The sequence below is a fragment of the Periplaneta americana genome, chromosome 1 (genome assembly GCF_040183065.1).
Source record: "Periplaneta americana isolate PAMFEO1 chromosome 1, P.americana_PAMFEO1_priV1, whole genome shotgun sequence".
Taxonomy (NCBI): Eukaryota; Metazoa; Arthropoda; class Insecta; order Blattodea; family Blattidae; genus Periplaneta; species Periplaneta americana.
Window position 1 is genome coordinate 122264344 of NC_091117.1, and position 22705 is coordinate 122287048.

Genomic DNA, 22705 nt, shown 5'->3' on the forward strand with positions numbered 1-22705 from the left:
ATAATCTTCTTCCCTGAAATGTAAACTACAAACGACTGATGATGTGGAGTTGCTTTAGGAACAAAGTCTCGGCGTGAAATTACTTTAAGCCATTTTCGCATCTTTCCCTTACTTACTTATGGGTTTTAAGGAACACACCACACCCTCACATAAACCCGCCATTGGTCCCTATCCTGTGCAAGATTAATCCAGTCCCGATCATCATATCCCACCGCCCTCAAATCCATTTTAATATTATCCTCCATCTACGTCTCGGCCTCCCCAAAGGTCTTTTTCCCTCCGGCCTCCCAACTAACACTCTATATGCATATCTGAATTCGCCCATACATACTACATGCCCTGTCCATCTCAAACGTCTGGATTTAATGTTCCTAGTTATGTCCGGTGAAGAATACAATGCGTGCAGTTCTGCGTTATGTAACTTCCTCCATTCTCCTCTAATTCCATCGCTCTTAGCCCCAAATATTTTTCTAAGAACCTTATTTTGAAACACCCGTAATGTCTGTTCCTCTCTCAAAATGAGAGTCCAAGTTTCACAACCATACAGAACAACTGGTAATATAACTGTTTTTATAGATTCTAACTTTCACCTGGTTGGCGAGTTGCTATAGCACTGGTCTTCTACGCCCAAGGTTGCGGGTTCGATCCCGGGCCAGGTCGATGGCATTTAAGTGTGCTTAAATGCGACAGGCTAATGTCAGTAGATTTACTGGCATGTAAAAGAACTCCTGCGGGACAAAATTCCGGCACATCCGGCGACGCTGATATAACCTCTGCAGTTGCGAGCGTCGTTAAATAAAATATAACATTAACATTCTAACTTTCCGATTTTTTGACAACAGACTAGATGACAAAAGCTTCTCAACCGAATAATAAGAGGCATTCCCATATTTATTCTGCGTTTAATTTTCTCCCGAATGCCATTTATATTTGTCATTGTTGCTCCAAGATATCTGAATTTTTGTCCACACCTATGGAGTAACGGTTAGCGCGTCTATCCGCGAAACCAGGTGGCCTGGGTTCGATTCCCGGTCGGGGCAAGTTACCTGGTTGAGGTTTTTTCCGGAGTTTTCCCTCAACCCAATATGAGCAAATGCTGGGTAACTTTCGGTGTTGGACCTTGGACTCACTTCACCGCCATTATCACCTTCATCTCATTCAGACGCTAAATAGCCTAAGATGTTGATAAAGCGTCGTAAAATAACCTACTAAAGTAAAATAAAATATTTGAATTGTTCCACCTCTTCGAAGGATACAACTCCAATTTTTATATTTCCATTTCGTACAATATTATGGACACGAAATATAATCATCTTTCCCTGTCACTCAGAAATTCGTGGAGCGATATTGGTCATTCACTCTTTTTTTCTATTCGAAGTACACAATAGTACACAGCAATACGTCATTTTGAATCATATCACAATAAACTCACATACCAATAGAAAGAAGCGCAATATTACTAATTATAATCGTACAAGAAACCATACACACATTCCTCAGTAAACCTTGGGAGTCAGTGCCATCTGGCGGGAATTTCATATTTTCTCGATTACAGCTTTAACACAGGGATCAAAATGACTTGTCAAGGCCGGTAAAGGAGAAGCGAAGCGAGCACATCAAGTCGGCCGTGCTGCAATAAAGAAATTGGATGTTATTCAGTAATGCCAATTGAGAAATGCGAAACACTTAAGAATTTTAATTACATGTACTGCGTTTTTCTCTTGTTATTATAACAGAAATATATTTTCATTATATGCTGAAATCATACCGTAATTTAATTTAAACATTTTATAATATAATTACAAAATAATAATCTGATTAATACATTAATTAAATGAACAATTGTTATGAAGGAGTTTAATTTTCTTTAGATACAATGAACGTGGAAATAGAAGATGAAGATGTAGATGTAGAAGTAGGATTTCGCACTTTATTTAGTACAATGGATTCATGCTTGTCGATTTACGACTATGTAATTGGTGATACTGACTAAACGAAGGAACGACCATGCGATAAATTGATAGTGATAAATCGAGCTGCAAAAATTATCGCGATGTATGACTGTGAATGGTTGGATTTCGAAATTTCATTACACTTCATTGGCCGAAAATGGAGTGACGTCATATAAACGAAATAGTCACAGTAAAATCTAACAGTAAAACGTTGTGATTGAATTTGTTTCCTTCTATATCTTTAATGAGTTGTATTTTCAGATGTTTGGAGAAAATAATAATAAATAATTGAAATTTCATATATTAACTCTTTTTTTCACAGCCGTAAATATCCTATATGTCCTTCGTCAAACGCAAATCCAAGTTTAAAAATAGATAATCTTGTTCTAAAAATCTTACAGGTACAGAAAAAAATACCCTACTCTTGCAGAACTACCAATTACCAAAGTTACTGAATAAACTACATGAATGCGCAATGCCAATGGAAAATTTTGTCACACCCGTAACATTTAGTCTTCCCCCCCCCCCTTCCTTAGACAAAAGATAAGGATTTCGTAATAACAACAGGTAGCCTATATATAGGTGTATAAGCCTACCAAAAAGCATTGGTTGCTTTTTCAACTGGCCACAAGACAAGAAATTGGCATAATCTTAAATCGTTTAGTCAACAGCAATAAATCAGTTATAGTATGATTATATAACGACTATTTAAAATCACTTCCTATACGAAGACTAACATGTAGCGAATATACTTTTTACTGCCAAATTCTTCGTGATGTGTGAACTAGTCTGTGATCGCACATCTGGCCAATGGGGATATTTAGCATTGAAGGAGACTGCAGGTTTACCGGTACATACAGAATTTGTACAGTACAGAAGGCTTTAGAATATTGATGTAAATATTGTTATGAAAGCCTGCTGTAACTTATGTTATTTAGTGCTTTTGATTGTGGTTCTGCAGCTCTTATGACTGCATTTGAAAGTTAAAATTGTTATTTATCAATTATTTTATTAAGTGTAATCAAGTATTTGTGATTGTGGACTAAATTTACATCTTCGTGTATTGATATTGACTTCTATACAGTTTGTTTATTTTGGTAACTAAGCGGCATACCTACTATTTAGTATTTGCAAATTGATACCCTCTCCGAGTTCAGCATAATTATTTCTCCTCTTCCTCATTAGAATGTCACTGAATCAATCTGTTTCAGTAGTTGATAAATCTAATAGTGGTGAAAAAAGATCGGAGGCGAAATTTCCTCATTGTGGTGGCTTCTTTCAAAGCGAAAGGTGTATCAAATCAACATTAATATCAATCGGTCACACCATGATATACACCGAACTAAGCAGGGAAGCATATATTAACTAGAAGTATTAAAGTGAATTGCAATAATGATGGAGACAGTACTGAACATATCAAAACACGTCATGAATCCTCGAGTAATAATGTTGCAGATAATCCCCTGAAAACGTTTAAGGATCAAGTTTCTGAAAAACAAATTTTCCGCTGAACTTAATGTTAGCTAATTTAATAATCCATACGTACAAATTTTTTCGAGCTTCTTAAGAAATATTATTAACTTTCTACTCGGGCCCAAACATCCGGGCACCAAATATTACGCTGCTAGGCGAAGAAACCGTTTAGTGACACAACAGAAAAATGACTATATTTTTAAAACTAAAGTATTATAATACAGCGAGCAGCTGTAAACCTTTTCAAAATATTTGAAATGTGTATTAAGAAGTATGGTCGACAGTTCCAGCGCTTATTATAAGGTGAGCCAATAAACTACGGCTCATGAGATTTCATTTCTGAAAGCTACAACACCCTCCCATACTGGAGAACAAGAGATTAATTGCTTTGTTGTCAAGAACTCAGCATTAGTTAACATTTCCGTAAGCTGCTGAGGTGAATGACGGCGACTAGAAAGCAATATCTAAGCGAAACCTGTTTGCTGGCGTACACCTTTAACTTCGTTTATATTAAAATACAATAATTTTGAATTAATTTTTGGAACCAGTTCCTGTTAACTTATAGTTACAGTAGCGTGCAAATTAATCCGAACAACGTAATTACTTAAGCAAAAACACTCAAACGGGATAAAAAAAAAGGATCTAAGACATATCTCAGTAATCTATGTGGCCTCCCTTGTTCCTAATAACAGCTCTGAGACGATTTGGCATGGATTCCACTAATTTCCCACAAATATTCTTCATTTCTTCATCGCGAAACCATACACCAATGAGGACAGAAATCATCTTCTCCTTTGTAGAACAATCCATTTTTTGTATTCTTCTTTTGCAAATTGACCACAAGTTCTCAATGGGGTTGATGTCGGGTGAGTTGCCTGGCCAGGGGAGTACCTGAATATTCTTCTTGTTGAAGGAGTCTGTAGTTTTTCGACACGTATGGCATGGTGCCAGGTCTTGTTGGAACACATCTCTGCCATCCGGAAATGATTTTTGCAGCTGGGGTACGATTCTGGTTTCCAATAAGTGAATATATTTGTCAGAATTCATCATTCCCTTGATAGGTATTAATGCTCCAGGCCCTTCATGTGTAAAACAACCCCAAAACATTACTTTAGGGGGGGGTATTTGGGTGCTTGTTGGAGATGAGCTGCTGTTACTTTTTCGGATCCTTTCCGTACGTAAGAAACACGGTGGCCATGGACCTCGAAATGAGACTCATCGGAAAAAAGTACATTCTTCCAGTCATTCACTGTCCAGTGTTGATGTAATTTTGCCCACATTAAGCGTTTTTGCACATAACAGGGGTTAGCAGTTGCTTCTTAATAGGCTTACGAGCCCTTCGTCCAGCTTCCAAAAGCCTACGCCGCACTGTTGTGACGTGAATATTCGCCCCAGTGGTAGCCATTAACTCGCGGGTTAAGTCGACAGCAGTTAGTGTAGGATTTAATTTACTTTTCCTGACAATTAAACGATCATCTGCAGGTGAAGTCTTCCTTTTCCGGCCACAGTTTCCTTTTTTCTGGGGTGTGATGGATCCAGTCTCCCTGTATCGTTTTATGATCGAATTAACAGTAGCCAAACCGATGTGACATTCTGCAGCAATTTGCCTCTGTGTCATAGAAGAATTCTCTGCTAATGTTATAATTTTAGACCGTTTTCGTGAAGTTGTATCCATTTGTGAAGACGACAGAATGCACACAGGATTGCAGTATTAAGTCTTCAACACAATTGAAATGCTTATAAGTACAAAACGACAAGCAAACTGTCACATATTATAAAAAATAACGATAGACCTTCAACAATGGAATTACACGTACTACAGATGTCAATTAAAGCGGTATGTGCAGCTGTGAGGCCAACAATGACAGGAAATGTAAAAATATGTCGTGTTCGAATTAATTTGCACGCTACTGTAGTATTGACAGTTTGGTTTTTTGTGTTTAAAATTTCTTTAAGCATCTATTAAATACTACACGTTTAAGAGATACTTCAAAGTGATTATCTGTTGTGTTTCCGTACGATAGACTATGGAGAAAATATATAATTTATTACTTCTATAAACGTTCAATTTATTCACTTTCTAAGACGTGCATTGCTATTTCGCTCGGTCGACCTCGGCTGTCTCGAGATTTTCGAATTAGGTGTGACACAAAAAAATTACGGAATCAAAATACAGAGTGTAACAAAAGTTTCTGGTCCAGTGAAAATTTTAGTTTTTTTTTTTTTTTTTTTTTCAAGTATTTGATGGTAAATATCACATTTTCAACCAAATTATTAATAAATGATTGCATCACACCACAATGAAGTAGTACCAACTCCTACAACATAAAATTTGGTCATGGTTCCTGGGAAAATGGAAACTAAACAGAATAATTTTAACATACTGTTACAGAAATGTTTGTTACATTCTGTAAATGAGCATGCGAATCATACAGAAGGATTCAAGCTTAAAGACCAGTGCTTAAGGGATCAGTTCTATAGGCCATTTTGAGCATAAAATGTCATAGAACTTGGGTCAAATTATCAACCATTAAGGAGTTACAACTGATTGAGTCATACGAAAGTAGCAGTGGTTTTGAGAAGAACTAATTCATTAAAAAATATACAGAACAGCTAATTCAAAATACCGCATTAATCATCAAATACATACGTTATTTTGTAAGCAGACTTTCAAATATCAGTCCTTTCGCTTTAATGCATTTGGCCCACGAACGTGAATGACGAGCATTACGTTCAGTACTTCGGCACATCTGTCCCTGATGAGTGCAGCTGATAATCACCAGACCTATCTTCACGTCACAGCGCAAACCCCGTTTAGTTTACGTTCCAGTGTTTGTATTACGATACGATATAACTCCACAGTCTCATTCACTGTATGACGTTTGGATTTTTACCAATATCTTTCAAACTAATTCCAATCGGACCTATGTTTATATGTCATGTTATGTTCAAAATGGCCTATAGAGCTGATTCTTAAAGTACGGTCATTAGTCGTAACTAAACCTGTATATATTTATAATCAAACTCTCTATAACAAACACATTTATTTCTTTAAACAAATCGGTATTTCTTCGATAATTTCAAATATAATAATAATCAAATACAGGTTTGTTAATCAGCAGTTTATACAAAAACTGTAAAAATTAATTACACTTTTAAAGCCACATTCGTCACCAAGATTCTCAATATATTTAAAAGATTTCTTTAAAATACCGTGTCTCGAGTTAAAAGTTGTGTAATATAGTTTAAGAACAAAAAGCACATGTAAGATTTAAATCAAATAATTTATTAGAAATGCTTTCAAATAGCTACAAATCAAGAAATTTAATGACACATATTCACAAATATATAAGTATAAATCTAACAATCCATTTAAATAATGACTTAATCAAAACTTTCAACTTGCATAGGCGTCATACATAGAGACAAAAATGAACACACCCCTCAATACTAATTGTAAGAAGATTACTCCTCACTGCTGCTGTTACTGCCCGGAACAGATTCCTCGCTGGTGCTGTCGTCTCCACTGCTCTTGCTGCTGTCTCCACTCTCGCTGCTCTTTGGGCAGTTGTTTTGTCCGGGCCAGTCGCAAGTGTCACATTGCGTGTTCCATACAAGATTAGAAGGACAGGCTTTACAGTAGGCTACTCCGTTACTGCAGTGGTAGAAGTAGTGTTTGTCTGGGTGAGGGAAGAAAACGGACAAGGCGGGATCTTTGGATGGACATTTGGGAGGGTTTCTGTCTTCTGGACATTCGTTGCTTTCGCTACTGCTGCTGTCACTACCTGGAACAGATTCCTCGCTGGTGCCGTCGTCTCCACTGCTCTTACTACTATCGCCACTCTCGCTGCTCTTTTCTGGTGGTGGTGGGGGTGGGGCTGGTTCACTTTCGCTGCTGCTGCTGTCACTGCCTGGAACAGATTCCTCGCTGGTGCTGGCATCTCCACTGCTCTTACTGCTGTCTCCACTCTCGCTGCTCTTTGGACAGTTGTTTTGTCCGGGCCAGTCACATGTATCGCAATTCGTGTTCCATTCCAGATTTGAAGGGCAAACTTTACAGTAGGCTACTCCGTTACTGCAGTGGTAGAAGTAGTGTTTGTCTGGGTGGGGGAAGAAGACGGATACGGATGGATCTTTGGATGGGCATTTGGGAGGGTTGCTGTCTTCTGGGCATTCGTTGCTTTCACTGCTGCTGCTGTCACTGCCAGGAACGGATTCCTCGCTGGTGCCGTCATCCCCACTGCTGTTACTACTGTCGCCACTCTCGCTGCTCTTTTCTGATGGTGGTGGGGGTGGGGCTGGTTCACTTTCGCTGCTGCTGCTGTCACTGCCAGGAACAGATTCCTCGCTGGTGCTGGTATCTCCACTGCTCTTACTGCTGTCTCCACTCTCGCTGCTCTTTGGACAGTTGTTTTGTCCGGGCCAGTCACATGTATCGCAATTCGTGTTCCATTCCAGATTTGAAGGGCAAACTTTACAGTAGGCTACTCCGTTACTGCAGTGGTAGAAGTAGTGTTTGTCTGGGTGGGGGAAGAAGACGGATAGGGATGGATCTTTGGATGGACATTTGGGAGGGTTGCTGTCTTCTGGGCATTCGTTGCTTTCACTGCTGCTGCTGTCACTGCCAGGAACGGATTCTTCGCTGGTGCCGTCGTCTCCACTGCTCTTACTACTGTCGCCACTCTCACTGCTCTTTTCTGGTGGTGGTGGGGGTGGGGCTGGTTCACTTTCGCTGCTGCTGCTGTCACTGCCAGGAACAGATTCCTCGCTGGTGCTGTCGTCTCCACTGCTCTTGCTGCTGTCTCCACTCTCGCTGCTCTTTGGGCAGTTGTTTTGTCCGGGCCAGTCGCATGTATCGCAATTCGTGTTCCATTCCAGATTTGAAGGGCAAACTTTACAGTAGGCTACTCCGTTACTGCAGTGGTAGAAGTAGTGTTTGTCTGGATGGGGGAAGAAGACGGATAGGGATGGATCTTTGGATGGACATTTGGGAGGGTTGCTGTCTTCTGGACATTCGTTGCTTTCGCTACTGCTGCTGTCACTACCTGGAACGGATTCCTCGCTGGTGCCGTCGTCTCCACTGCTCTTACTACTATCGCCACTCTCGCTGCTCTTTTCTGGTGGTGGTGGGGGTGGGGCTGGTTCACTTTCGCTGCTGCTACTATCACTTCCTGGAACAGATTCCTCGCTGGTGCTGGCATCTCCACTGCTCTTACTGCTGTCTCCACTCTCGCTGCTCTTTGGACAGTTGTTTTGTCCGGGCCAGTCACATGTATCGCAATTCGTGTTCCATTCCAGATTTGAAGGGCAGACTTTACAGTAGGCTACTCCGTTACTGCAGTGGTAGAAGTAGTGTTTGTCTGGGTGGGGGAAGAAGACGGATACGGATGGATCTTTGGATGGACATTTGGGAGGGTTGCTGTCTTCTGGGCACTCGTTACTTTCGCTACTGCTGCTATCACTGCCTGCTACAGATTCCTCACTGGTGCTGGCATCACCACTGCTTTTGCTAGAATCTCCACTTTCGCTTCCATCTCTGTCACCATCGCGTCCCAACACACAATTTGCATTTTGTGGCCAGTCACAGGCATTTGCTTCGGCATGCCAATGAAGACCAGCCGCACAGTGCATCAGAACTCCTTGTCCCTGAACACATTGGTAGTAGGCATTGCAGTCTGCTGAATCCGCGTAATAGGTAACACCGGAGGCACAAACCGAGGATTTCTGCTCTGGTGTGGGTAGTGTTGATGCCAGCGAGGAAAACAAGAAGAGAATTCCAAGTTGTGTGATAACTGTAATTTAAAAGTGTAATGATATAATTATTAACTCATTTCCACGTCTTTTGCTGCTGAACACTGGTGTTACCAATAGTGCACTAATAGTCGCAATTTATTGCTAGTCTTAGAATAGGTGGAAGTGAATAAATCATCTGATATGCAGTTACACTATAATATTTTATTTCGCAGAGTCCGGTTAGAATGTTGCATAAGGACAAGTTATTCTTTCGAAGAACAGGTTTCAATTTTTTTTATTTTGTACAGTCAACGCTGTATGTGACAGTTTTATCGTTACGTATAAAATATACAACTTATCCTTTTTTGTTGTGTATAAATTTTATATAAGCATTATGGGATGGGAGAGTGAAAAATGTATAAAAAATCTTAGATTTTGAAAAAGATATTGAAATAATCTTCTGAAATCTGAAGAAAGTTATATTTATTACTGTATACCCCTAAATGACTTTTATCATCTTTAGAGACCCCATTTTTAAATGACGCTGGAATGACAAATTGCATTAAATACTTAGACAGCTTATTCCCTGAGGTATGTTTTTCTCGCGCATGTGTAAACTAGAAGTTTTGTTAACTGTATTAGGTTATTGTTCAGTATACACTTTTCACTTTTAAACAATGAATTATATCATTGAATATTTCACCTTTCGGCATCATCAGGTCTCATATAAACATAACAGGAACACATTATGAAATATCTAGTTAACAACATACAACGTATAGGTATTATAACATTGCGACGAAAACTAGAAACTATGGTCAATTTTTTAGGAACATGTCAGAATGGATATGTGATTTATGAGGCTTTTGCACATCATTGTTCATTATGAAAAAAAAAACAGAAATATACAAAATTATGCGCAGTAGATATGTCTTAAATATTAGATAAAATACTTAAAATACAATTAAAGAACAGCTGGAAAACATATGATGAATAAATTAATAAATAGTACTTAATTGTTAAAATTATAACCGTGACATAGGCTATGCAAAAAATTGCTATCAGTTATCTAATCAGAGATCTAGTAAATATGTATTTTATAATTGTGTGTCCAGTAGTTACAGTTACAGATGGATAATAACTTGGTCGTAATGTTTGTTGGTGGACGTTAGGATGCATAGAAATATCTGAAACGAGATATGATGTGTCTTAATTTTACTTTTATTGAACGCAAACGAAATAATGTGTTACACTACTAATTCCACAATTTGGGACATCTGGCCGACATCTACGGCTGACCACTAGGATCCAGAATACAAAGCAGAGGTTAACTTAAAAATAAAGTACAATGTGATTTGCGGAGAGAATACAAAACAATGATAAATTTGTAAATTTTATCAATTTTTACTTTTATTGAATGCAAAATTGTTAAATGTTAAAGTAATATGAAGTTACTTATGGAGATGTTGTTCGTCCACCGCTGCAAGATTACGACTAAGCTGTACAGAATATGCATGACGCATAAAAATTTGCCAGATTGTATTACTCAATCATTTGACTGAATTTAATTGGCGTGTATATGGTACAGGGGGTTTGCAAGGTTGGGTAACTGTTCGTTAATTAGATTTGCATTATTATTATTATTATTATTATTATTATTATTATTATTATTATTATTATTATTATTATATTTAGCAATAAAAAATTCTTCACCAGTGTTGATATATGTTTTATTATTAAAAGTTTTAAGGATTTCCATAGCATTGTGGATGGTTGTTAATTCATGATTATTTGTAATAAGGTGAGTGGCAAATTTAGGTATAAGTTATTTCTATTGAAATGAAAATCGGCTTTATGTTTCAAATATCTAATGTTGAAATTTCTTTTTGTTAGTCCAATATATTTATATTCACAATTATTACAGTGTAAGAGGTAAATACCACTATTGAAAATTTACTTTTATTGTGAATTTTGTTGGTTGCCAAGTTAGTTAATCAGTTCTTAGTTCTGAAGGTAGTATGAATGTTTTCTTTAAAATTAGCTCATTTATAGGATATATTACCGTGAAAAGATATGGGTCTTCTTATTGTATTTTTTTTTCTTTTCTTGTTGTGTGATTAGATAACTGATAGTAACTGTCAGCATAATATCACAGATGTAATTTGAACAACTATGCACTACAATTAACTTATTCAACATGTTTTCCAACAGTTTTTTTTATTGTATTTTAACTATTTTATCTAATATTTAAGACATATCTGCTGCGCATAATATTGTATATTTCTGTTTTTTTCATACTGAACAATGATGTGCAAATGCCTCGTAAATTACATATGCATTCTGACATGCTCCTAAAAATTTCACCAGAGTTTCTAGTTTTCGTCGCAATGTTATAATTCATACATGTTGTATGTTGTTAACCAGATATTTCATAATGTGTTCCTGATGATGTCACAAGGCGAAAGCGCTACTCATAGAATAAAATAAAATATATTTATATACAGTGATATAATTCATTGTTTAAAAATGATAAGTGTAGCCTGAACAATAAGCTAATACAATTAATTTATTAGTAACTTATCTGAAAACAACAATGTCAGTCAAATTATTAAAAGTTTTGTATCTCAGACATTATTAGAGACTAGCTGAAAGCATCCGGCGTTGCCAGGGTTGTCTTTTTTGCTTCTTTTTTTTTAATTATACTGGTTGTTAGACTTTTCGGAAATCTCAGAAATTCAACTATAGACAACCAAAACGAATTGTCTTTAATAAGCTTTCCTCGCCCATAAAGGTGAATCTTTATATAGCGTCACTTACATGAATTAATGAACTACTTAGCCAAATGCCTGAAATGATTAACTCAATTTAAAATAACTGCAGATTAAGAAACGAAAGAAAACATTTCATCACGTCCCTTGCTTTCAAATGTTTTTTTAATTTATATGTATATATATATATACTGTATATATACTGTATATATAGGCACATATATATATACATATAGTTTATTTATTTATTCTGGCGTAGTTAAGGCCATCAGGTCTTCCCTAACACATCACCAGGAATAAAAATAAAATAATAAAAAAAATTAAAACATAAATAAAATAAAACCAAACGAACATATACACTGTGTATATAGGCTACAGTCACACAAACTATAAATGAATTAGCTTTGTCTTAAAGTTCAGTAAAACAAAAACAAACTCCTCGGTCTCTATGGACCCACTTAGCTTGTATCAATGTTCTACAGATCTTACCTTTTATCTCTGCCGGTCAGTGACTGTTAAATTTCAAGTGGCTTATCTTAGTCATGGGAGTCAACGTATTAAAAAGCATTACAACATTTCTGCCATCTCCTTTCCTCCCCCGCAAATGTGACGTTTCACAGAGGCAGAAATAAAATAATTATAAGATCTGTACATTGATCTGAAGCTGTGTATTTCACATATTTTCATGTCTGCGTGTGCTTTCACTTGAATTTCAGAGATATCTGACGACAAACAGGGAATTTCCTTATCCCCAGTTTGAACCCGCTAGAGTGTCATCGAGAGCCAAAAGTTATCTTTTTATTTGTCGTACCAAAGAATCAATATATACCTATATAATTGAATTTATTTTGAAAGATTTTTCCCCTTGACCATTGTATGCCTATTTTTTTTATATGACTTGAAAAACTATATCTCACAAATTCAGAACATCTATATATATAATTTGAACTGGTAATGAAAATTACGGGAAAACGGCTGAACGAATTGTAATGAGTGACCCCTCATTTTGAAGTTTGGGATCCAAAATTTTTCAGAAAAATAGTAGTTTTCAGTGAAATGTCAATTTTCCTACACAATTTTCCTGTTTTCCAAAATTCATCTGTTGTCAGTTTTGAGAACTAATAAATAAAACAAAACACACTATAATAAAGAATATTACGCGAAGGCCATGACCTGCAGGATTGCTGACATAGAACAAATCAAAACAAATTCTGTGACATCATAATGACAACAATATGTCAATCTTCATTTGTGTAATTTTTATAACATCTCTATAATTGGTTATTAAAAACTTTCAAAGCTTACTAAAAATAATTTACAGGTCTGATTCTGTTGTGTGTAACTTTCTGAGTACAGCTGTGTATTGGATATTAAAAAGTACGAAATTTGAAGTCGTTTGATGTCATTATCACCATTAAAAGTGAAATATTATTATAATTAATGCCATGATGTATTTGTCACTAATATAAATATTAAGGATATATAGCCTATTGAAGATATGAAACTCAAACCTTTTGAGGTTATATATACGTAGAGAACATCTTAAATTAGATCATCATTTCTATAATTTATTGGATGACGGCTGTATAATATACAGTATATGTTACTGAATGCTACAAAACTTACGTAAGCTAAAATTATTGTTATTAAAAATGATATATTTTTATAGTTATTAATCAAGTGGTGTGGGTCTTTTTCATATATTTAATGGCGGTGTGGTGTGGATATTTATATGCGTGATTCTCTCCAGCATCGTCTGGAGACAAAGACCAGAAGGCCTACAAGATTTTTTTAGTCTTCCGATCATTTCAGAAAGATCTCTTAGCAGGACAAAATGATTCTACCCTCTACATTTCAATGTAGTTCACGAAAAAATGCAGCAGCTATGTCTATTGTTCGAAAGCATGGCAAACCTGACATTTTCTTACCTCTCACCTACAATCCACAATGACCTGAAATAGCTACTACTGCTTTACTCCCACATGAAAAATCCACTGATCGTCCTAACATTGTTTTCGCTTTTAAACTGAAAAACTGAAGATGGATAGGTTAAAAAAAAGTATTTGGCATGAAAAACCATTCAGAGAGTGTATGTTTCATTATTATGGAAGCAAATAACTTTTAAAATGACTGGTAGGCCTATTCTTCATTGAAAATAAATCTGAAAAATTTTTATTTGAACTTCTAATGAACTTAGTTTGCACAAGCCACTAGTATTATATTAATTATTTTATACACAGAATACAGATACAATATAAACTCGCAATAAGTCATTTTTTAACATAAAGACTAATATTCTGCGAGACATATACCGATTTTTTTTATAAATTAAAAGATTACTTCCACAACGCATAACATACTACATTGGCAACATGATTATACAGTTAGAATTTTGCAGTAACACATTTTCGGACATTAACAACAATATTTTGAGAGACGTATATTTTAGAATTAATATAGTGTTATTTTCAGTCGGTTTACGTACATTCACACACTACATGAGCAACATGACAAAAGTATCATTGAATTGCTTTTTATGAGTGTAAAATCTTTTTTTTTTTCCTACTTCTTTGTATAAAATATCTTAGTTGAGAATATGAAAAACACTCAGTTTTTTAGTTAATGTCTGCAACTTTGAGCGACTGTCCTTGAGGTTAATTTTAATATGGTCATTACAAATGCTAGTCGCACTGAATTTGCTGTTACTTAAAATCAAAAGGCATATTAGTGGGTATCATAGGAATGCGTGGGATAAAAACATCTTCTCCTTTCGTTTTGCCAGTTAATGTTGTCACTTCTATTACTAAGTTTTGAATGAGTTTTTTCACACCAATTCTTGTTCCATTGAATAATTTTGGCGTGTCAATATTTCACAATAGTACTATTGGTGATTCAATATTAAGTTTTAAATTATATGGTAGCAATCCTTGTGGTTTCAAAAAATTCAAGAATTCAGTTGAATAAAATACAGCCTGCTCACTATCTACAACTGCATCGAGAAATTCATAATACGGTCCTGGACTGCGTAAAGATATTTATTGCATGAATTATCTACACTCACGATGTGTATCAACACTGTTATTTAATTTCGTGTTATAATTCCCATGGTCTCGTGAAAGTCGATGTTGAATACAAAAGACAATATTAAAAAACAATTGACTATAGAAGATTGCATTTTAATATTATACATCAATGTTTGATCGTATTTATTTTTACTTTTTATTTTTTAATTAATTTAACGTCCATTTGCACAATTTTAATGTAGTCTATGTTTTCTCCTGGTAATGAAGGTTAAATGTGCAAACTATGGCACATATCGGTCAAAACGTACAGTTTTGTATAGGGAACATACATACATACATACATACATACATACATACATACTTACATACATACATACATACATACATACATACATACATACATACATACATACATACATACATACATACATACATACATACATACATACATACATACATACCCACATTCACTTTTATATATTAAGAAAGATATATGCATGACATTTTTACAATACATTCCGAAGAGATCACGGGAAAGATTTACTGGATAAAAGTTTGACACATGAAGTACAGTATATAGAAAGTTATGTTTCGCATTTAAATATATGTATTGGCATATAATAATATATGTTATGCAGTTAAAAATAGTTCCATACAAAAATAAAAAAAATTCTGTCTATACAATTTCTAGAACAATCTCTCGTGATATTTTTGATGCCAGAAATAGTCTTCCATGAAAATTATTATAGATATTAAGTGTCAAACATATCACTGCATTACACTACAAAGGAGGTCATAAACAGTCACCCAAAATATTTTAGAAAAATTTTACTCTGTGTAAATGTAGCATTTAAGACATATATGTTACCCATAAAATATTGTTCAATTATGTTGATATGGAAAAAAAAAAATTTCACTTTTCTCTCCACTTTAAATAATTCGTCACGGAAATAACGGAACATTACAAATTCTTTTCGAGCAATACACGCCATCAGAAATTAAAAATAAATGCTCAGTAAAGGTTTTCGCATTTGTTGCAGTCTGCACATATTTGAGAAGTGAATTATAGCTAGATTTTTCTTATGAGATAGTTCAATTCGTTGTTCAATATTTGTAAATTAAGTTATATAAATTATAAATTATGTTATATTTAAATACACAACTCCGAATTTTCGTGAGATAAGTAAGTACTGTGAAGGCGTATGCAAAGTATGGTAATATTTTGGTATGGAATTTCGATAATCTCATTACCTGAATATTACGCATGGAAGAAATTCTTTATCATGATTAAAGAACTGTATGGTCTGAGACATTCTGAAATATACGGCTAAGAGAAAAACCAAAGAACTCATGCCTGTAGTTTTCTTGTCGGTAGTCTTATACTAGAATTAATGGGGATATTTAGCCTATAACAGAATTGGAAATAACTGGAATGTTTACATTTTGATTAATAAGAAAATATATTATATTCAAAATACCCTTAGAGAGTTGGATACTGGACAATTATTCACAGGTTCCTGAAATATAACTAGTTTATATTGATATATGGTTAGTTGATAGAGCAACTGACTACGGACTGGGAGGTCGTGGGTTCAATCGAAGAGTGACGAGATTTTCTGGTTTCCAGAACTTCTAGAACGGCCAAAAGCTTTATTCAGCCTCCTAGCAAACTGAGTAGGTTACTCGATCTTTCTCGGGGATAAAAGGCAGTCGGAACGTGGTGCCGATCACACCACCTCATTCTAGTGCCGAGATCAACAAAGCATGGAGCTCTACCTCGATGCCCCAAACTCTTTCATGGCATATTTAAGAGACAGGCCTACTTTTACATATATATTATCTTTCATGAAGTATGACCCACGCTTTAGGAATTGGTTACATAGGTCATTTTGAGCAAAAGAAATTGTATGTGAATATAGATCCGATGATCAATATTAAATTTATGAAGCTACATCAGTTTGAATCCTAAAAAAGTAGAAGCAATTGTGACCAGAATTGAAGGGTTCAGAGCCATAGTAGGCCAAGCGCCAATTATTAAAAACGGAAAAAGCAAGGGTTAAAGTTATGTGAACACCATAGTTTAATGAAGATTGACATATCATTTAGTTTGAATGTGTATACTTTATATTACTTGCTATATATTTCCATTGAATTATGGTAATAACTTCATTTTAACCCTTCTTTTCTACGGTTTTAATAAATGACCCTTGGCCCACTATGGTTCTGAACCCTTCAATTGATAGGAAACGATAAAAAAAAATCACAGAACTATTACTTAAAGAATATTGTATCAAACAGAAAATATACCTACCTATCACAATTTCAAAGCAGATTTTCCAATATTCCTTTCTTCACTAAATTTGGCCGTATGGTTATGAATCGCAAGCGTAGCATTTCGGCTGAGGAGAGTAGCAACGTTCAGAATACGAGCAAGTAATATACTGTTCTTTTGTACACAAAGTGAGCTGATACTGTACGAGAAACACGAGGGGAAAACCATAACGTTGATAAAATGTCGACTAACCTCTAAATGGACATCGTCCAATGTAAGACTGCGACATGCTGATATTAGATCTACTCATCGACAGCTGATGGTCACTAGACCAGACCTATTCTGCCCGTGTTCTCGTACTTCTTGTCATAGCGGAAGTCCTGTTTCCCTTAGTGTTGGTCCTACTACATTAAGACGCAAATAAGTTACAAGTCTGGTTTATATTACGAAGTATGATTTTTTAAATAAATAAGAAAACTAATGACAGTTTGACCCATGTTTATATCACCTTTTGTTCAAAATAAATCATAGAACTGATTCCTAAAACACGGGTCATACTTCATGAGCCATCTTGTATGTATATAGAGTGTCTACAGTATATCAATGGTGTTGAACAGCAAACTCGTATGTCAAGAAAAATGGACAAAATTGAGTTTTCACTTGATTCCTATCAAAAAATTTTCCCGAATCTTCTGCAGACATATCTTAAGTCAAACTTCACATTTAAATAACTCCGTTTGTCAGATATTTGTTCGTTATCAAGATATTTTTTTTCTCTCCTATAAAACAGAATTTTTTGACATACAAAGTTGCTGTTCAACACCATCAATATACTGTATAAAGTCACTTGTAGATTAGATGACCAAATAATGACACTTCTACAGTAGACCTATATAATTCCCTAATATTTTAAATCTAGATTGTAACGATGTTTGGGATTTCAAATTACATTTTGATAGTTCTTTTTATTTCTGTCTTTATACGCCCAGCATTAAATTTAACAAGGCGGAGCATTCTCGTTAATTAGGTCTACTTCATAATTGATATCTCATTTCATAAAGCCTAGTCTCGGGACAACAATGCATTTGATAGTTGAAACAATTCACGCATTGTATGACTTGAGGCTTTCCCGGCGTTTGTTGTAGAATAACTCTTCTCGGGTTCTCAGCCATGTGAGTTGGAGATTTGTTTCCCAAGCTTTCGACGGCTAGCTATTTTCTTCAGGGAATGAAGTGATATGGTATATATGCAATAGTATTGCATAAATACTGGCTAGACATGGTCCCATATCACTTCATTCCCTGAAGAAGATGGCAGAGCTAGCCGTCGAAAGCTTGGAAGCAAATCTCCAACTCACCTGGCTGAGAACCCGAGAAGAGTTATGCTAATTCACGCATTGATATGACGCCAATGCGTTATTTGAAATTGTAATAAATAATGTTATCATAAAGAATTCAATTAGTTCAGAAATTAATATTTCACAGTTAAGTAGTACTGTAGAATTAGACTATATTAAATTTTCAGCGAAATTCACAACGGAGACAGATTACAGGATTCAGATCTAAAATCATTCAGAGTTCTAAATTTTATCAAGACATTGACATACTACTCTAAATTGCATTCGATGTATATCGAAGTGTTGCAAAAGTAATCAATTTGAACAACTGAAAACAAAATAATATCGTAACATTAAATCCTAATCTGTTAATAAACTGGTATTTATTTATATGAGCTTTACTGTAGAGAAATTTGAAGAAAAAAAACCTTTGTGGTACATGTATGTGCATGTCTGATTGAGAGAAGACCCAGTAATAGACACAGCCGATTGAGGTGAAGTGGCAAAAGTAATAGTATAGGCCTATCTAAGTAATGTTTTAGACTTGACAACTTTTCTTACCGAACATCTCGACGTGTTCAGCTCTCTTGGATGATGGAATGCTTGCAGTACGCCTGGTGACGAGTGCCTGACATCCTGCATCCCTTACTGCTGTTATATACTATTTCCCTTGTTTGCACTTTGTTCTGAGAGGTGTGTAGGAATTCATTCACACAGGGATCATCCCATAGAAAACGTCAATCACTGTCATGAATGATGGAGGAGATTACAATTATCGATAGCGTGTTTCCTGTGATCAGAGGATGCTACGTGTGGTTCATTACACTGATTTACTTGATACTGTTTCTGCTTTCATACGTCAGGATCTTACTCTATTTGTTGCAATCACACCGCAATTCGTGTTTAAGATTTTTAATAGCTTCATAAGGAACTTCATTTGTACTACATTCTCTCAGTGCTTCAGAAAAACTATTCGAATCGGTTATTTTACGACGCTCTATCAACTGCTAAGGTTATCTAGGGTCTGAATAAGATCAAAGTGATAGTGCCAGCGAAATGAATCCAGAGTCCAGCGCCAAAAATTGCCCAGTGTTTGCTCTTAATTGGTTGAGGGAAAACTCCGGAAAAAACCTCAACCAGAAAACGTGTCCCAATCAGGATTTGAACACGGGCCCGCTCGTTTCACGGTCAGGCGTGCTAACCGTTACTCCACAGCGGTGGACTCGGTTATTTGAGAACTACACATGTCCTTAACTATAAGTTTGAGAAAACAGCAAAAACCTGTCTGCAGTTTATAAATATTATATGCACATTCTCGTATTTTAGAGTGAATTTTGTATATGAATTGCAATATTTCTACGTATTTTTAAGAAATTATTAATTATATTTGAGAGCGCCAGGAACATGCGTTTCTTCTCGAATGAATGAATGAATGAATGAATGAATGAATGAATGAATGAATGAATGAATGAATGAATGAATGAATGAATGAATGAATTTGCCTTTAAGCAGTATACATTTTGGTGAGGCGGTACTTCACAATGTTAGTATATTGTGACGTCTCCCCCTTTTATAACGCCTCTCGTAAAAGTCATTTAGGTCATTACTTATTTTCAATTTATTATTGCAATTCTTCCACTAGTATTTTCTTGTCCGTCATTAATTTTCTACTAACCTTACCCCTCATCCATTACTATACCAAAAATACTTTACTTCTGGTTCTTGACCCCCTCCTGTGTGGCATATTTCCCTTCACTTCACATCTCTATCTATTTGCACTTCACTGATAACTTTCCAAATTGCTATTTTATTTTATGTCTTAGTTTTTCTCTCGATTTATTTTCCCTCCACACTATTTCCTCAAGTCACACTGTTTTTGTCCCCTTGTTTTCCCCTCTTCCTTCATCACTGCTTTCTGAACTATCTCCTACTTGCATTACTCTATTTCTCGTCAGCCTCGATTTGGATCTCAGTTCTTTCACCATTGCTTCGGAATTGCTCCCATATGATGTCCACTACTTTCTTTCGCTTGCACTGAGGTCATGTTCTGCTGAGTTTGCTGAACACCAGTTCGCATCACTCCTATTTCTTCTTCAGATGGCGTCACTACTTGCTTCCCGGAAATTTTCGCTGAATTCAACACTTTCACACCTGTGTCGCTGCTCTCGTGTATAATCTTCTCAAATACCCGAAGTGTTAGTATTTAAAAATTTGACTATAATAGTTTTATTCATTCTGTATTTAAGTTAATGAGAACAAAATCTTCATATTACAAAATACTTACTTATAGTTTTTAAGGAACCCGGAGGTTCATTGCCGCCCTCACATAAGCCCGCCATAGATCCCTATCCTGAGCAACATTAATCCAGTCCCTAACATCATATCCCACCTTCCTCAAATCCATTTTAATGTTATCCTCCCATCCACGTCTCGGCCTCCCCAAAGGTCTTATTCCCTCCGGCCTCCCAACTAACACTCTATATGCATTTCTGGATTCGCCCATACGTGCTACATGCCCTGCCCATCTCAAACGTCTGGATTTAATGTTCCTAATAATGTCAGGTGAAGAATACAATGCGTGCAGTTCTGCGTTCATATTACAAAATGAAAAGCAAAATTCTACAATATTTTAAAATGAAAACACTGATAAGTCCCATACTCAGGGGCGGCTCGTCCATAAGGGCTGCGGAGCTGCAGCACTCCCTGCTCTGACAGGAAAATAATAATAATATTTGTTTTAATTTGTAGAAGAATTGTTACAGCTTTTATTGGTAAATTGCTTTATATTTCATCTGGCCGGGAATATGTACTATTATCTTATGCATAATCTTTTTGAGCGTCGACTGTACTGGAATTGACACTGCATTCAAAGTCGTCCTGGGATCTGCAGGGTAGGACAGCTCATAGAGAGTCTGCCTTGCTTGGTCAGGGGGTAGATTTTTTATTTTTATTTTAGTAGGTTATTTTACGACGCTTTATCAACAGCTTAGGTTATTTAGCGTCTGAATGAGATCAAGATGATAATGCCGGTGAAATGAGTCCGGGGTCTAACACCGAAAGTTACCCAGCAGTCAGTGGGTAGAGAGGTGAAGGGAAGCAGGGGGAAACTGCCGCTGTTTAAAACCCATATTTCGCTGCAGTGGCTTGCAGAGCCAGGCCATTCAAGGGAAGATCTTTCCTCCACTCCCACACCGCTATTGTAATGCTACGTCAAATGGATTCTCTATTCCCTTCAAACTTAATGACAACATTTTTATTTTCTCTTTACATACTTATTGTTGTAGAATCTTATCGAGATAATATAACGAAATTAATATTGTATTTTTCCTTATTATTACGTATATATCCAGCCTCCAGCAGAACCTAATATTTGCCTTAACTCAAAATGATTGCACGAGTAGAATCCTTTTGATATACGAAAGAGACTTCTTTTCCAATTTTAGAAAATTGTTGACCATCAGTATATTTGAGTGTTGCTTTGATGTGACGTCTTAATACCGTAACTTAATCAGTGCAAATGTGCAAGCATGAGTGTGTGTGAATTACAGAATATTAATTTTATTTTTCTCAACTTTCCCTTGCGGAGAAGATTGACATAATGAAGTGAAATTAAAGGGTCGTCCGTTACCCGACTTAAATCTTACTCAAGCTTCATCCAGCCGAAATAGTGCATATAGGTGTAACAATGAAATTTACGCTAAGCATTTGTGGTTGCGTGGATGTGAACAAAAAATCTGTATTTTGTTTTCCTTACCTCCTCTTCGGTGGTGATCCTGCATGGACAAGGAGTGGTGTGGCAGATTTAGGACATTTGCCCCTAAAAATTAAAAAGCGCAAATCTTCGCAGTCTCGCCTGAAAAATGTTGTTTCATTGGCTATGTTAGGCAAAGCTAATATTGCTGCACAATTAAATGAAGCGAACAGGACAAATATTCTCAAACATAATCAAGAAGTGAGAAAAAATCGTGAAATTATTTTACAAAATATTAATTGTATCAAATTTTGTGGCCAATATGAACTTCCCCTTAGGGGACATGATGAAAAAATGATTCGAAGAACCTTGGTGCATTTCGTGGGTTGCTACAGTTCTTGAGTAATCTAAAAGAGCCTCTCAAAAATCATTTGAAACATGCCATTGTTTAAAGGTA

At 35.9% G+C, this 22705-nt stretch overlaps 1 protein-coding gene across 1 annotated transcript; it reads right to left on the reverse strand.

Moving 5' to 3' along the window:
- Positions 1–6690: 6690 nt before the first annotated feature.
- On the reverse strand, positions 6691–19206 carry LOC138700256 (dentin sialophosphoprotein-like). The gene is made up of 2 exons (XM_069826753.1): positions 19119–19206; positions 6691–9217 (listed from the first exon to the last, which is right to left on the reverse strand). Exons 1-2 carry the CDS (start codon positions 19123–19125, stop codon positions 6891–6893), a joined length of 2334 nt encoding a protein of 777 aa, XP_069682854.1. The 5' UTR covers positions 19126–19206; the 3' UTR covers positions 6691–6890.
- Between the last annotated feature and the right edge of the window lie 3499 nt (positions 19207–22705).